The 15,549-nt window shown below is 43.0% G+C and overlaps 1 protein-coding gene across 3 annotated transcripts; it reads right to left on the reverse strand.

Moving 5' to 3' along the window:
* Positions 1 to 4,294: 4,294 nt before the first annotated feature.
* Positions 4,295 to 15,389, reverse strand: LOC149307206 (ubiquitin-like protein 7). 3 transcript variants are annotated; one of them, XM_089538587.1, is made up of 11 exons: positions 15,267 to 15,389; positions 12,633 to 12,878; positions 12,157 to 12,276; positions 11,524 to 11,606; positions 11,285 to 11,369; positions 10,098 to 10,155; positions 9,452 to 9,585; positions 8,968 to 9,017; positions 7,122 to 7,289; positions 5,949 to 6,071; positions 4,295 to 4,870 (listed from the first exon to the last, which is right to left on the reverse strand). In XM_089538587.1, the coding sequence occupies exons 1-11, from the start codon at positions 15,331 to 15,333 to the stop codon at positions 4,733 to 4,735; spliced, it is 1,272 nt and encodes a 423-aa protein (XP_089394713.1). In that variant the 5' UTR covers positions 15,334 to 15,389; the 3' UTR covers positions 4,295 to 4,732. The 3 variants fall into 3 exon arrangements, with proteins under 3 accessions (XP_089394713.1, XP_089394714.1, XP_089394715.1); XM_089538588.1 differs by lacking the exon at positions 15,267 to 15,389 and adding an exon at positions 15,055 to 15,228; XM_089538589.1 differs by lacking the exon at positions 15,267 to 15,389 and adding an exon at positions 13,052 to 13,435.
* Between the last annotated feature and the right edge of the window lie 160 nt (positions 15,390 to 15,549).

A 15,549-nucleotide genomic window follows, 5' to 3' on the forward strand; every position in this document is an offset into this window, starting at 1 on the left:
ATTTCATAGCATTGAGCTATGGCAGTTAAAAGTGGGGTCAAACTGGATTATTTCTGAGGTGCAGATGCAGCCAAGGGATCATCTTTAGGTCTCAGGTTTTGGCCCTGAAATCTTGGCTTTTTATAGTCCCGAAACACTAGATTGCTATGCTTATCTTCAGCTATTGTTTCTCCTTTGGGGCATGGGCAAAACTTGAAAAGTTACTTCTTGGGCTACAACTTGCCAGACTGACTGGGTTCTAGGAACTGTTGTCCAAAATCTTTTCTTAGCTGTGGCACAACTATGCCGCCCATCACAATGAGTAACTGCACACCAAACATTTCTTAGCAATGCATCCGTCCCGAGAACATTAAGATCCCAGTCCAAATCACTTCTCAGCATATCATTGCTTTTATGAACAAAACATCCCATTAGGAAGCTTCAAAGGCAGAGCTGGACTCTTAGAACAAGAAGCACCTTTCCTTTTAATAAAGCTTTAAAGTGAATGTCTGTTTCAAAAAGCTTCTTTTTCTGGCAACGCCTGAAACTCTTTCTTTCAAAGAATGAGAGAAGGCAAGGCCACCCAAGGGTGGCATCAAGCTGGTTGGCAATTCTTTGTTCCTAAACGCCACGCCAGTATTTCAAACTGCCACAAACAAAACAGAACACCCAGGACAATAATGTACCGCAGGCTTAGAAGAAAGGATTATGATTTGGGGAGGGAAGAAAGGTGTCTTCTTACCTAACCAGCAGAAAGGTAGCCAAGAACCAAACATCAAAATGCAGTAGAGCATTCAAAACTAAGAAGTTAAGAAGATCCATGTTGGATCAGATTGCAGGGATATCTAATCCAACATTGCGATCCAACACAATTTTTCTGCTCTTATCATCTGTGGGCTTTGCTACAAGATGTAGAATTATCTGGACAAGATGCAACAAATATATACAGTGGGCTCTTCGTATCTGCTCAGGTTTGGTTCCAAGATCCCCTATGGATACTAAAATCTGTGGATGCTCAAGTCCTTTATATGCAATGGTTTCTCTTATATAAATGGCAAAACAAGGTTTGCTTCTTGGAATTTATATGTATATTCAAGCCATAAATGGCTGGATCTGTGGATGCAGAATCCATGGATACTGAAGGCCAATGATAAAACTATTTGGACAATAATTCTAGAGTTGTGCTCTTAAAAAATACCAAGTCATTGGGGGAGTCTGGGCGCTATAATCCAAAAAAATCCCTAACCATATGGGCTGGACAATTCTGGGGATTATAGTCCAATGGCTGGGGACATTCTGGGAGTTGCAGTCCAAAACTCCAACCCAACATGCTGGTCAGGGGATTCTAGGAGATGTAGTTAAAAACAGCCCATGCTAGTTGGAGGTTCTGGGAGTTGTAGTCCAAATACTTAGCCATGCTGGCTGGGGTATTTTGGGAGCTGTAGTCCAAAAAATGGGGCTAATGTGGTATAATCATTGAGCGTTGGGAGATTAGGATCTGAATCCCGGCTTGGCCATGAAAACCCACTGGGTGACCTTGGGCAAGTCACACTCTCTCAGCCTCAGAGGATGGAAATGGCAGACCTCTTCTGAACAAATCTTACCAAGAAAAACCCAGGATAGGTTCGCTTTAAGGTTGCCATAAGTCATAAACGACTTAAAGGCACACAACAACAGTCCAAAAAGTCACACAGCAAAAAAAGGCAAGCAAAGCACAGCTCAGGGGCTGGTGACAATAAGGGCTTCTTCTCTCATTTTCACAGGCCCTAAGAAATCTACAAGGTAAAACAGGAATGTCAAGTTTGCAGAAGTTTCCTTTACATCTCTGTTAGTCAGTGGAGGGAGGCAGACCCAAAACATTTCTGGAACAAACCCACGCGGTGGAAAGTTTTAGCTGCTGAAAGCATTAGGGCTGGAAGGGAACGGTACGTCAAATCATAGCAAAAACAAATGACATGGAATAATTCAGGCAAGCCCTTCTCAGCTGAAACTGAGTGAGCAATTTTAGCTTTTGGAAATGTGCTGGAAAAGCGGTTAAGAACATGCACTTTGCATGCAGGAAATTGCAAGTTCCATCCTCACCCCCCTGAGATAGTATTGTGCTTTCCTTCAGTTGCTTCAGAATGTGGTAAACCAGCCCTTCTGCATTTTGGGAACCTTCTGCTTATTCTGAGAATAAATCTACCCCAAAATCCTGCCTTGATAGCATCACAGTATGTGCAACCACTCTTAAGATATTGGTTTAGACAAGTACCTAAAGGAGTAGTAGTATTTACTAGTTCAGTTCAAAACAAGGAGAGCTAGAGGCAAGATGCAATGGCCAGGGTTAAGGATGATTTATTTAAATTAAGATATTTCCATAACACTTCCCAGCCCACAAGGGCTCTCAAGACAATTAAGAAATAAAAAGCAATGAAAATGGTACAAAGTTAAAGCATTTTTAAAAAAGATATATATTAAAATGCTCTTTACATTAGGCCTTGTCCACTTTGAATAAGGTACAAGTTGAATCTTCCTTATTTGAGATGCTTGGGACCAGAGGTGTTTGGGGTTCAGATTTTTTGGATTTTAGAATACCTGTATTTGCATATTTGTGGAGATGGGACCCAAGTTTAAACACAAAATTTATTTACATTTCATATCCCAAGTCTAAACACATAATTTATGTATGTTTCCTATACCCCATAGACACATACCTTGGAGGCATGTTTATACAATATTTTAATAGTTTTGTGTACATTGAGCCAAAAGTGCCACAATCTCAGCCACCCATGGAAAAAGGTTTAGGTCTTGGAATATTTTGGATTTGGGAACTCCAGGTTCAAATTGTAGACGTTGCGGTTACGAATTTCGGAAAGGATAAAAGGGTAAATTCTTATATTGCAATTGCTGTTCTGTATTTGCACCTATTTTGTTGGTTTTAAGACTTTTATGGTTTTCATCATAGATTACAATCGCAAGGATATATTGAATGGTCTTACAATTAACTCCTGCGCCAGCATCTCATTGGATGCCTGGAACCTTGCGATACTGGATAGGTGTTCAGTGTAGTATATAAAGTTGTGTTGTTTTAAAAGAATAAGCTTAAACTGTGATTGTGGTTACAGTATTTATTTATAACTGGTCCCACAGAACCTGGAAAGATGTACACCAGCATCTCCAGGAGAGCTGAGAAAGATTCCTGTTCAAAAGCCCCTAAATGGTCACTGCTAGGCAGAGAAAGGTCTGGTGACCTGTTTTTTGCTCTATAGCCCAGACTGCCAAACGCACATGAAAAATGGAAGCGGGCACACACTTCTCATTTTCAATATTTCCTCACAATAAGTAGCATGGGGAAGTCTGTAAACTATTTAAAGGGCAAATTGCATTTCCTAGACACTACAGAATTTCAAGGAAGTGAACATAAATACTCTAAAGGTCCCAGATCCTATCTGATGTTGGAAGTTAAGCAGGGCCAGCCATGGTTACTCCTTGAATGGGAGACTGTCAATGAATCCCAGGTGCTGTAGACTGGATTTCAGAGAAAGGAACTAGCAAAACCACTTCTGAGCATTCCTTGCCTAAGAAAACCCTATGAAAACTGTGGGGTCACCATGAGTCAAGAGGCAACTTGAAAGCGCATACACACACAAAATTATTCCAACTAATTCCAGAGACTAGTGCAATTTTTGTTCTTAAGATTAGTGGAAAGTTAATAGCATGTTGCACAACCACTGTGCTTGGCAATTTATTTAATGGTTTGGAAAGCTGCTTTTAAGAACGACGAGCAAAAGCTACCAATAACTGAACAGTAGGAGGGTGATGCTCTCTGAATCCCACAACATCACCTTTCATTTGGAGATGGCTTCTGCACATCATTATCTTCATTCTTACTTTCAATAATTAATTAATTAAATTACATAATGAAATAAATCTACTAACAGCTTCCATTCATAATCCTTGAAGAGTTGAACTTTCCCCTGTACATGCCAAAGAAGTGCAACTCATGTCCGTTTTTTTCTTGTTAACTAGCTGCAGTATTTACATGCTATTTTGTGTGCTATGCAGAAGTGCCCCCTGCTGTCCCCAGAACATCTTACAGCAGTCTGAGTTTGTGCCTTTGTCACGCTGCGTATGCATTCTTGTGTAGCAAATAAAAAAGCATAATTCAAGCCTAAGAGGAAAGTGGAAAAAACCTTGGCAAACCCCCATGGTTTGCAGAAGTTCAAATACACCATCTGTGTTTCAGGACACTTGATGGCTGTTTCCTTGTCATCCAAGGATCACAAAGCCAAGCTACACACCTTGAGCAAAATCTGAGCAAAAACACAGAACAGAAGGGACAGGAAAGCTTTAATGAAGAGTCTGTGAACCAAACAAACTCGACAGAGCCTCAGAGAGCCACAAACTGAGCAATATAGTGAGGGAAGCATGCAAGTTCTGTAAGACAACAAAGGAACAAGTACTGGGTACATCATCCAGCAGGCAGTCTTTCCGGTCCACCCTGACAGAGATGTTGTTTTTTTACATAAAATGTCATTCCAACATTGAATGCTCCTGTCCTATCACTCTTCTCTGTTCTGTCCCCATCTGTTCCACTCAGATGACAAAAAATAAGTGTGACTAGGATTCCAGGCAGCTCAACACAAGGAAGACAGAGCACAGTACCACCAAGGGGCATCCAAAGACTGCTTCCATTGTGGAGGGATCAGACATGCAGAAGGATCTATCAGGGTCTAAGTCCTCTTGGGCAGAGAGGGAAGAGAGAGTAAAATTAAGGCGCTCCTCCAGCAAAGATGAGTTCCAGGGCAGCCTGGATATCCCCTCCAGTGGCTTGTAATGCTCGGAGGCTCAGTTCGTCATCGTGAATGCCCATGTCTCGTAGCTGCTGCAGCTGGGGCTGCCACTGGCTCTGCAAGCAAAGAAAAAGGGAGAGAGAAAGAGAGAGGAAAAGGGGGATGTGTGAGCTAGGCTGGGCAGAGAGATTCTCACAGCCATTTGCATGAGTGAAGTTCAGTGTAATAACTTGTGGAGACCCCAATGAACACCTTTAAGAACACATATATGCCTCATTTGATGTGAATAACCGCACAAGCATGCAGATCAATTATTTGTGTGCTGTGTTCAGATGTGGAATGTGACATGTGAATAATTATACAAATGTCCAGATCAAGAGTGTGTGTATGCATGTTGTTCTCTTTTGGAACTGGGCAAACTTCCAAGCCTCCCCAAGACTTCATTTGGCACTGAAGACTGGCATACCTTGCTGCTACAAGGAAAGCTTTGTTGGTGGTAAATGATGAAGTAGATGGTCTACAGCAAAGAAGCATTCAAGTCATTTTGCTGATGTGCGCCAACATTCCCTCACAGCGCAATGGTAAATTGTGCCCCTAAACAAATAATTCTACCCACACTGTCCCTGGCAAACAATCCATTTCCCCATGGCTGGATAAATGGGGAGTCCTTAGGCTGACATTCAATCTCCACCCTACCCTTGCTGCCAAGAGAAGGGTTATATATATAGTGCAGATGCAAACAAAGAAAATCTAAGTGCAAAAGCATGACCCATCCCCACCCCACAACTAAGAAAACTGTGCAAGTAGGTTAGTAACAGAGCAAAATCCACTCTCCAAGTCTTTCGTCCTTCTGATCTTTTTCCAGCCAGAAATTGTCAAGCTAATGTAAAATAAAGTATCAGTCACTAATATAAATTAACCCATACTATAATGCTGGACAACTGTTACTATTTGGTCATGATGCTGACAAGGACTCTTAAACTCATGTGGCCTAGTGGCAGAAGCTCAATGCACTACTCATGTAGACGGAGGTGGAAAATAAGGATAAATAACATCTGCACCTCCTTTATCTATCTGCTACCTGAGAGCCTTTTCCACACAAATTGTTTGTCAGTGCCGCTTTGCACACCATTGCACAGTGCAATGCAGACTTTCTTCCAACAAGCAGGAGGAACAGCGGGATGGGTTACTGACCTGTAGATTTGGCTGCCCAGATGCCTGAAGGGCATGCTGTAAAGCCTGGCTGAAGAGGTCGTTGGTGATGGGTGTTCCCGACTGGACACTGGAGGACATTGGAGACGTGCCTGAAGAATGTCCCTGAGGAAGCAACAATAAGGGCGATGTTAGAAGAGACAGGTCAGATATTCCTAAGAAAGCAATAACTTGGGGTTTAGGGCTGAAGGAGGTCAGTTATGTGTATCATGCATGAAAATTTGCAGCTGGGTCAGCAGACAGCTTCTCATAAGCTGAGATCAGGTATGCACCGACCAAGGCCATTTTGAGGTCCCCAATGAACACACATCTCAGGAACATTTTGCAAAATTTCAGAGAGAGTGGGATGCAGCCTTTCAAGACCCCCTGAGATGCCAGTGTGATTCGCTGGCAATCACCCACTCAATCTTAGGTGGAGCAGGTAACAAACTCCCAAGAGATGACTGAGACTACTCATGGGTAAACATGCACCCAACTGCATCTCTAATGGCAAGGGCTGTGTGTGTGTTAGAGAATGTGTGATTCTTGAGACAGTCCTCAAGGAGCTCTTCTCAATGGTTCAGCACTGTGTAGGGTTTAATTCTGAGAAACTGAAAGCTGGCCAAGAGGCTGTGCATATATTTCATGGTGAACATCCAGTATGCTTGAAAAAACACCACTGACAACATCCTGTTAACTCAGGCATATGCAACTCATGGCCCTCCAAATGCTGTTTGACTGTATGCTCCATTTGCCTAAACCCACCTAGCCACTGCAGCAGAATGAAGGACGTTGCAGTCCAACATCATTTGGACATCACCACTTGCCCACCCCGGTTTACACATGCACTATGTGTGTGGATGGTGCATCCATCCACACATATAATGTTGCTATTCACAGTTAACTCATAGCTGGAAGGAAAGTTTTTCTGCTCTGCCCCCCTCCCCCCCAAAAAACTCCACACTCTTAACTAAAAGCCTTCCCTGTCTTCCATCAGGCAGCTAGAATGCAAGGATACCCCATGAATGCAAGTTTGGGCTCAGAGCATGGAAAACTTACTTTCTGGACTACAATTCTCAGAATGCCTCAGCCGGCATGTTGGCTGGAAAGTTCTGGGAACTGCAGTCCAGAAGAAATCTTTTTCACCCTTTCAGCCTAGTCATCCTTCACCCTTACCTGTGTCCCAGGAGTTGGAGTGTGGGAGCTACTTTCGGGGGTGCTGGCAAGGGCCAGGGCTGTCGCCAATTCACTCTGTGTGATGGGCCGTGGCCCCGCTGCTCCCGTATAGCCAAGGGATGCTGGGCGGGACCCAGAGGTACTGCTGGATGGGGTAGTCCTTGTACTCTGTTGAGAAAGAAAAGGCAAGCTTGATAACAACTGCTGGCATGAAACAGTGCTGATCACTTTACAGCTTAACTCATCAAAGATGGAGAACCTCAAAGTTATGGTAATCTGTGTTTGAAATGTGGACAGCAAGATATCTCCGTTAGTGGACTTGTGACAAAGCAAGAAGATATTGGAACAAATACAAGGGGTGATTTAGAAAATACTTAAAATCCTTCTTAAACCAGATTTTTTTTCCTGTTAGGAATATTTGATGATCAAGTCAGCATGAAAGGATTTTATTATAAAGAACAGCAGGAGCAAAATTCCAAAAAATGTTGAAATGCCAAGAATGCTAGACTGAACAGCTAATCTATTTGAGATGGTAGAAACAGATAAATTAACTATGCTGTTAAGGGTTAAACTGACTGATAATTTTTTGAAAGACTAGGAATCTATACAATTCATAAGAGCAAAAGGGAAAAAAAATAAGTCCTGCAGGTTTTCAAGACATACATGGGTGGATTAGCAAATTAATATGCAGTGGTGGGAATTTCGCTTAGATGCAGCTACAACACTTCTGGTAAAAAAGCGGGAAGTCATTTTTTATCTTTTGCTTTATGTGTTGTATATTTCTATTGTGGAATGTTTATTTATCTTGTAATGTGTGTCTTTGTGGGGTATATTTCTCCTTGTTCCTTGTACTGTTTGTTATGTACATATGTTGGGTACTGTGTGGCAAATTTAAGCAAAACAAAGGTGGTTTTTTTTTTCTTAAATAGAGATGGAGAACTTCTCTCAGCCTGAGGACCAGGCTGAATTCAATGACAGAGAGGTTCACAAGGCCACATTCCAGTGGTGGGTGGCAGAACAAGAAAAGCAGCATATTTCAGTTTAAAGCTCTTATTGTTAGGGACTTAGCCTTTGAGAGACACATATCAGCCTTTCAAAATGGCCAGGAAAAAAAAGTTTAGAAACCACCAAAGGACTAGGTCATGGAGAAGATGCCATCTGGAAAATCCAAGAGTTTCAGATTGGGATGGCAGGGGGCCCAAATTCAGCCCCAGAGCCTGATGTTCTCCATTTGTGGCCTAAGGAAAGAGCTCAAGCAAGGAAAGACCTCAGAGTTGGGCAAAAAATTTGCCCCTATTCTTGAACCACCCTCATGCAGAGATGTCTTATGTAATGATTTAAGGGCTTGACTGGGACTTAGGAGATTCCAGTTCAACTCTGCTGAGCCATGAAGTAGACTGAATGATCCTGGGCCAGTCATCCACTCTCTCTCACTCTCACATGCTTCATGGGGCTGAAGATAAAATACAGAAGAGGAGAGCCATACAAGCCTGAAGGGGGATAGACAACCAGTGTATACTGCGGATCACTCCAGCTTCCAAAGTTATGTTTCAGACCTTCCTCTACAGAGACACCCTCCTAGATTTTGGATTCTTTTGACATTGTGTATGCATGTGCTTTCAAGTTGCTTGTTCACTCATGGAAACCTCATGAATTTCCTTTTCTTTGGCAAGGAAGACTCAGAGGGGGTTTTGTCAGTTCCTTTCTCTGAAATATAGTCTACAGTACTTGGTCTTCATTGATGGTCTCCCATCCAAGTACTAACCAGGGTGAACCCTGCTTAGCTTCGAAGATCAGACAGAATCTGATGCCTCCAGGGTACAGAGGCTCTCCTTTTTGATATTACCTGATGGAAATCATCTTCATCATCAGAAAGACCTTCAAACAGGAAACCACCTGTCCAAGAGATGATACCATAATGAAGGAAATTCAGGTCCCATTAGATAGCTACTTCCAAAGCCTGTCCAAACCCTAGATTTAGAAGTGGGAATATCTAAGAATTTAGCACAACTGGGCTCTACCTAGCTCTACATCCCTGTGATTCACAGAACCATGGGCAAAGTCTTGTCAACTATTTAGTCCAACCGCCCTGCTCAATACACGAAATCCAGACCAAATCCAACCTCAAGAGATGGCTGTCTAGCCTCTGTATGAAGACCTCCAGTGATGATGGGATTACACATCCTTATTTAAGCGATCAATGCCACTACTAAACTGCCCCTTCTGTTAAGAAGTTCCTAAGGCTGCCATCACTAAGGTATGCCTTTTAATACTGTTCCTGTTCAGGCTGCTCTGGTAATCTAAACTCAGTCTTACAACATGTCTCTTACCTGGCATGTCCCGGTAGGAGCTAGAAGGCATGCTACGCGAGGAGGTCTCTCCAGTGGGCAAGGGTGTGCTACCAGCCACAGAGTGGAGAACTAGGACAATGGCGTTCACCAAAGCAGGATGGGTTGGGATTAACCTAGAAAGAATGATGAGAACAGTTGGGAAGTCTGAGGGAACAAAAACAACCCGGGGGCACACTTTGCCAGCCTCTGGTTTCAACTGTTGCACTTTTAGGTTTTGCTTATAACCGTATCTCTGGTATTACTCTTGGAGGAATCAGCCTAGAGAAGATGTACTAGTCTCAGGGTAACATCATTTAAAATGTTAGCTGCTTTGAATCCCATTATGGAGAGAAAGGCAGGATATAAATGAATAAAATAACAACAACTGGTGTTGCACGGGGATCCTGCCCATCCCTAGCAGTTAGGAAATTCCCTATTGGGAGAAATCCCTTATGAGCTGGAAGACATATATCCTTACTTGGCTATAAATAGTTGCTGCATCCATCAAGCACCAATACATTTAAAAAACAAAACAAAACAATAGCCTTTTCTTATCATGATCACCATCCAATCTGTTCTGTTGTGGTGGCACTAATCAGGTCCTGATTCACGACATATCTAGGTCTGTGAAGTTTGACAAACTTACGTGTCCAACATGGTCGGATCAGCAAAGACAGAGAAGAGGTCCTTATCCTGCAAGACTCCTGTGGAAACATAGAAAGGGAGGTCCTTGTAATCAAAAGGAAAGAAACCTTTAAATCTTATTTCCCCAGGGAAGAAGAAATCTCTTTTTTTAAAAAAAATAGTTTCTCTTAGTCAGGAAGGTAGCATATAAATGGAGGTCCAGTTAATTATGCATGTCCTCCCTTCTCCAGCTACTGGTTTTGCTCTTGCTTTTATGACATACTGTTGGTGGCTTTAATTTTGCTTAATCTGTCCTGGTTATTTATTGAGAGAGAGAGAGAGAGAGAGAGAGAGAGAGAGAGAGAGAGAGAGCATGTTTTTATCTGTACCTCAAACACGATAATTTTTTTTATGACTGGAGAAATTAAAATACGCATAAGAAATTTAACAGATAAAGGTATTTAATAAAATGGAATATATAAATAAAACTTCTTATTTATAAATTTAGATGTGTATTTTTCTTGCATAACATCCCATGGAAAAACATTCAGATTTTCCTGACAAAGGTCATTTTCTCACTGGAAAAGTGAGATACAGAGGAGCAAAGTGAATTCTAAATTCTATTATTTACATTGACGGGAATTCACCATCACAGTTATTCTAGGCTAGGTTATACATCCATAACTAATTCATGGTTATAGCCCCTATGTATTCACAATCATAACATTATAGCCAGGATTGTAAGTCACCCAATAGTACTTTACCAGGTAGCTGCTGCTGTGAGTACAGAGGTTTGGTCTTCTATCAGACAAGATGTGATGTTTCCAATGCAAAGAAGAATTGTGACAGGGATTCTCCTTTTGATTGTCACATCAAAAATGAGTGAAGAGAGGGGGTGGAAACATCAGTATTGTGCACCTGGATCAACAGAATAGACCTCTGTTGCTTGCAGCAGCTGCTACCCAGTAAAGCTGAACTGGAGTGGGGTCAGGCCAGGAGACACTATCTAGTTAAATATATTTAACTTAACAGTTAAGTATATTTAACTTAAGCTAAACAGTATCTCAATACTGATCTATTATCTCAATTATTATTATTATTAATGACACCCATAATGAAAGCTCTATCCTTGTTGAAATAGTAAGTCAGAATAACCATGAGGAAGCAACATACTTTCCTGCATCCCACACCTTACTCGGCTCTACTCACCCAAAGCAATTGGGTCATTGCTAAGGCCCGGTGTAGCAACTACAATCTGATCCAAGGATTCTTTATTCCCCAGCATCTTGAAGACCTGCATAAGGAAACCCATAATAATCACCAAGGCTGTATAAGAAAGCTGTAAGTTGGTATTTGTAAGAACTCTCCACCCATCTGCTGTGATGCTTCCCATCTTATCATGGAGGGAACAAATCAGGCACAGAAGAGCTGGAGTTTATCGTGCTCACCGAATCTCTGAAGACTGGGCTGCTATGCAAAGCAGTGTGTAGAACACGAAACTCTCGGACAGCAGCAACTTTATCTACTGGTTCTGTGGGCAGGAGAGGCAAATGTTCAGACACCAATCAGAATAACCTAGCACAACTCTTGAGATAAAGATCCAAAAGGCCACTGAGATGAAAAGTACATGGAGCAGGGGCTTCCTGGTGTGGGGACATCTCAAGGCTGTAGTGTGTCCGTCCCACTACAGTTTACAGAGCTGTTTCTAAACTCATGCCCAGATAACTATGGATAAACATAGTTACAGATACTTGCATATATGTATGTATATATGCGTGTGTGCCAACACATGCATGCGTGCGCACACTCACAGAGCATCCAGTAAAATCTCAATGTTTGATCATTATTCTTATTAAGTAACATTAACTTAGACACTGATGGTTTAGCTGGCAGACAGATCTACTTGGGAGTAGAGCAGGCTAGAGTCCCACAGTCCTCTCTTTCTATAGATGAAAGTGTCCACAGATTAAAGTATGGTGCTTTTGGGTTGTTATACTTTGCATTATTGTCACTTTCCTTTCCCCAAAACTACCCACTATGACCACGACTCACTAATCCTACTCACAAAGAGTGAACCATACCTGGTTTCTGTTCTGGTTCAGGCCAGGACTTTCGAAGGACATGGACTGTGGAGCCGGACTGGATGCCATAGAATTCCAGTGTTTGGTCGTCTCGGAGCTTACGGCCACAGTAGATCAGGTCTGAAAAGACAGAGATCAAGATTGTAATGGAGGATGACACATCAGTAAATGCTGGTCTTGCAGGCCAAAAAAACCCCACCAGCAAGACTCTCCATTTCTTGAGCAAGACTTCTGCTTAACATTCCTCCAGCAGGAAGTATTTTATTCAGGATAGCTTTTGGAAACTGACCAAAGGAAAACTGGATGCTGCAATCTTATTACTGATGTGTTTTAAATTTTATTTTAGTTAGAGTATTGTGTTTTATTTGTATATTTTAAAAAACTTTTTTTGTGAAGCACACTGAGTGCTAGCTTTGAGAGGAAAGGCAAGATATACTATACATAAAATTAGATAAATGGTAAAATGAGCAGCTTACCAATGAGCTCTGGGTCAGGGACAGATTCTTGCAGTTTCCCGGTGATTAATTGTTTTAGGTATGAGATGCTACAGCCTCCCAAGGGGCACTCTCCCAGCTCTGTTTCTGGCAGCCTTAGGATGGATTTGGGAGCCAGGGGTTGGTCGGCTAGCTTGACGGCAATGTAACACTCGGAGAGGGACATGGCATCAGTTTCTTTGGGAGGACTTGATTGTGTGAAACTCCAGTCAGCACTCCAAGTAGTATCTGGAAAAGAAACCAACTGACATAAGACTCAAGCTTCACTCACTATACTAGTTCTATTTCAAGCTGAGAATAAATTGATGCAGTACAACTATCTGGAGATTTTATTTCAAAAAAGGAAATACGTAAGCCTATGGGCACAGGCTATCTGCCACATTTGTCTCCACTACTTGTACCTGTGACTGATTCAGAAGTATAGAATCATAGAATCGTAGAGTTGGAAGAGACCACAAGGGCCATCCAGTCCAGAACCCTCCTCCATCAAAGCATCTCGACAGATAGCCATCCAGCCTCCATTTGAAGATCTCCAAGGAGGAGATGACTGGTTCCAGTACAACACACTCCGAGGGAGTGTGTTCCACTGTCAAACAGCCCTTACTGTCAGGAGGTTCCTCCTAACGTTGAGCTGGAATCTCTTTTCCTGCAGCTTGCATCCATTGCTCTGGGTCCTGTTCTCTGGAGCAGCAGAAAACAAGCTTGCTCCCAATATGGCATCCCTTCAAATATTTAAACAGGGCTATCATATCACCCCTTAACCTTCTCTTCTCCAGGCTAAACATCCCCATCTCCCTAAGCCATTCCTCATAGGGCATGGTTTCCAGACCCTTCTCCATTTTAGTCACCCTCCTTTGGACACATGTCTCCAGTTTCTCAATGTCCTTTTTAAATTGTGGTGCCCAGAACTGGACACAGTATTCCAAGTGAGGCCTGACCAAGACAGAATAGAGTGGCAGTATTACTTCCCTTCATCTATACTATACTTCTATTGATGCAGCCTAAAATCGCATTGGCCTTTTTAGCTGCCGCATCCCACTGTCGACTCATCCAAGTCATTGATAAAGATGTTGTATAACACTGGGCCCAGGACAGAGTAAGAAACAAGCTTATTATTGTGTTTATTTGTTAGTCTATTCCTCTATAGCTCTACGGTTTATCAATGCTGCTCTCCTTAAAAGAATAGTCAGGATTTAATTCCTGTATTTAGTCCATCTGACATGACTGGTTCCAGTACAACAGCATTTTAGGACTTCGACTGGACAAAAAAGGGAGATGGATAGAGTTGAACTGTGTTGCCCCGAATGGCTTCTGGTTTTTATCCCTAAAATGGGAATGAAAATCTTGGTCAGTTTATCACACCTCCCTCCTGGTTCCCAGCCTACAAACACCCCATTCCCAAACCCCCTCCACCATTCATATGGCCACCCATCCCCCTTGGCCTGAGGCAATATATTTCCTCCTAACATTGTCCTTCAATGACCATAGTTAGAGCTAAACTTGTCGCCTCATCATGTTTTGCATTTCTATGGCTATCCTTACAATCTGATCATCAAGGTTCTTCCTGGGCAATAGTTTACTCCATGCATTTGAGTCATGGCTAAGAATCCAGCCTGATGTATTGGTCTCAGTGCTGGACTATGGCTCTGGAGTCCAGGGTTCAAAGACATAGCTGTGTTAGTCTGTAGATTCAGTACCTGAAGAGATCTTGTGACACCTTTGAGACTCACTGAAAGAAAGAAGTTGGCAGCAGGAGCTTTCCTAGACTAAAGCCTACTGCTTCAGAGGCTTTTGGTGGAGTGGAAGCCAGGTACATATATACACACCATTAGTGTGTGAGGATGTCAATACACATACCCACGGCACATATATGTCTGTACTTGGCTGCCAACCTCTTTCTCTCAGTGTGTCTGGAGACACTGTGCCATGAAAACCCATCTGATTATAAAGGTTCTTCCTGGGCATGACTCCATGCATTTGAGTCCAGCTTTGAGCATTGGGTGACTTTGGCAGAGTCACACTCTCTCAGCCTCAGAGGAAAGCCATGGCAAACCTCCTCTGAACTCATCTTGCCAAGGAAACTTTGGAGGGCTGCCATGAAGTCAGAATTGACTTGAAGGCACACAACAACAACAACAACAACAACACAACAACAACAACAACAAAACAACAACAACACAACAACAACAACAACACAACAGCATGACTAAGAAACATGAATTCACATTCCTAGGAGTGTCTTTTTAGCTTTTTATTTGGGAAAGGCCCTCCATTTTCCCCTCTGGGCGTCCTCCATTATTCCCTGGTTCGTCCTCCATTGTGTCCTCCTCCTCCTCCTCCTCAGGGAGGACAGCTGCTCCCTCTTTAACAACCACAACCACAACCACAGCCAGGCTTTGCTGACCTGAATCCCAGTCCCTTCAGGGGTTAAAACACAACCCCTGAAACGAAGTCCTATATATAACGATGTATATAAAAGCCCTGGCTGTAACCATTGGAGAGCACTGCCTTTTCAGGGCCGTGTGCAAACCCCCGAGGGAAGAAGAGGAAAGGCCTCTCTCTCTCTCTCTCTCCCAGGGACCCGCTTCTCTTAAGAACCCCCGCGAAAAGTATTACCTGAGTGTTTACAACCGACGCTCTCGTCCAGCCGGAAGCGCTTCCCGCCGGAGCCCGCGCGAGGCATGCCGGCCCTTGTAGTCCGCAGCGAGCGAACGAACGGCGAAGGGAAGAGAAGGAGGAAGACTAAGAAACAAAATGGCGGCGGGAAAGGCGAGGAGGGCGGTGGCTCCGGCCCCGCCTCTTCTTCGCAAGGGTTTATGGGAGTTGGAGTCCCAGCGTCCCGAAATGGCGGAAGAATAAGAGGCGCGTGTATGACGTCACGGGGCCCGTTCCGCCAATC

This window comes from Sceloporus occidentalis, unplaced genomic scaffold (assembly GCF_023333645.1).
Source record: "Sceloporus occidentalis isolate IW3139 unplaced genomic scaffold, rSceOcc1.0.p SCAF_9, whole genome shotgun sequence".
Lineage (NCBI taxonomy): Eukaryota > Metazoa > Chordata > Lepidosauria > Squamata > Phrynosomatidae > Sceloporus > Sceloporus occidentalis.

What these genes read in the sequence shown, in the direction of transcription:
- LOC149307206 (XM_089538587.1), bottom strand. Translation starts at nt 15,333, where the DNA reads ATGCCTCGCGCGGGCTCCGGCGGGAAGCGCTTCCGGCTGGACGAGAGC. An exon ending in GCCCAGTCTTCAGAGATTCG is followed by an intron (nt 11,370 to 11,523) that starts GTGAGCACGATA and finishes TTCCTTATGCAG; the next exon opens with GTCTTCAAGATGCTGGGGAA. An exon ending in ATGAAGATGATTTCCATCAG is followed by an intron (nt 7,290 to 8,967) that starts GTAATATCAAAA and finishes CTTTCTCAACAG; the next exon opens with AGTACAAGGACTACCCCATC.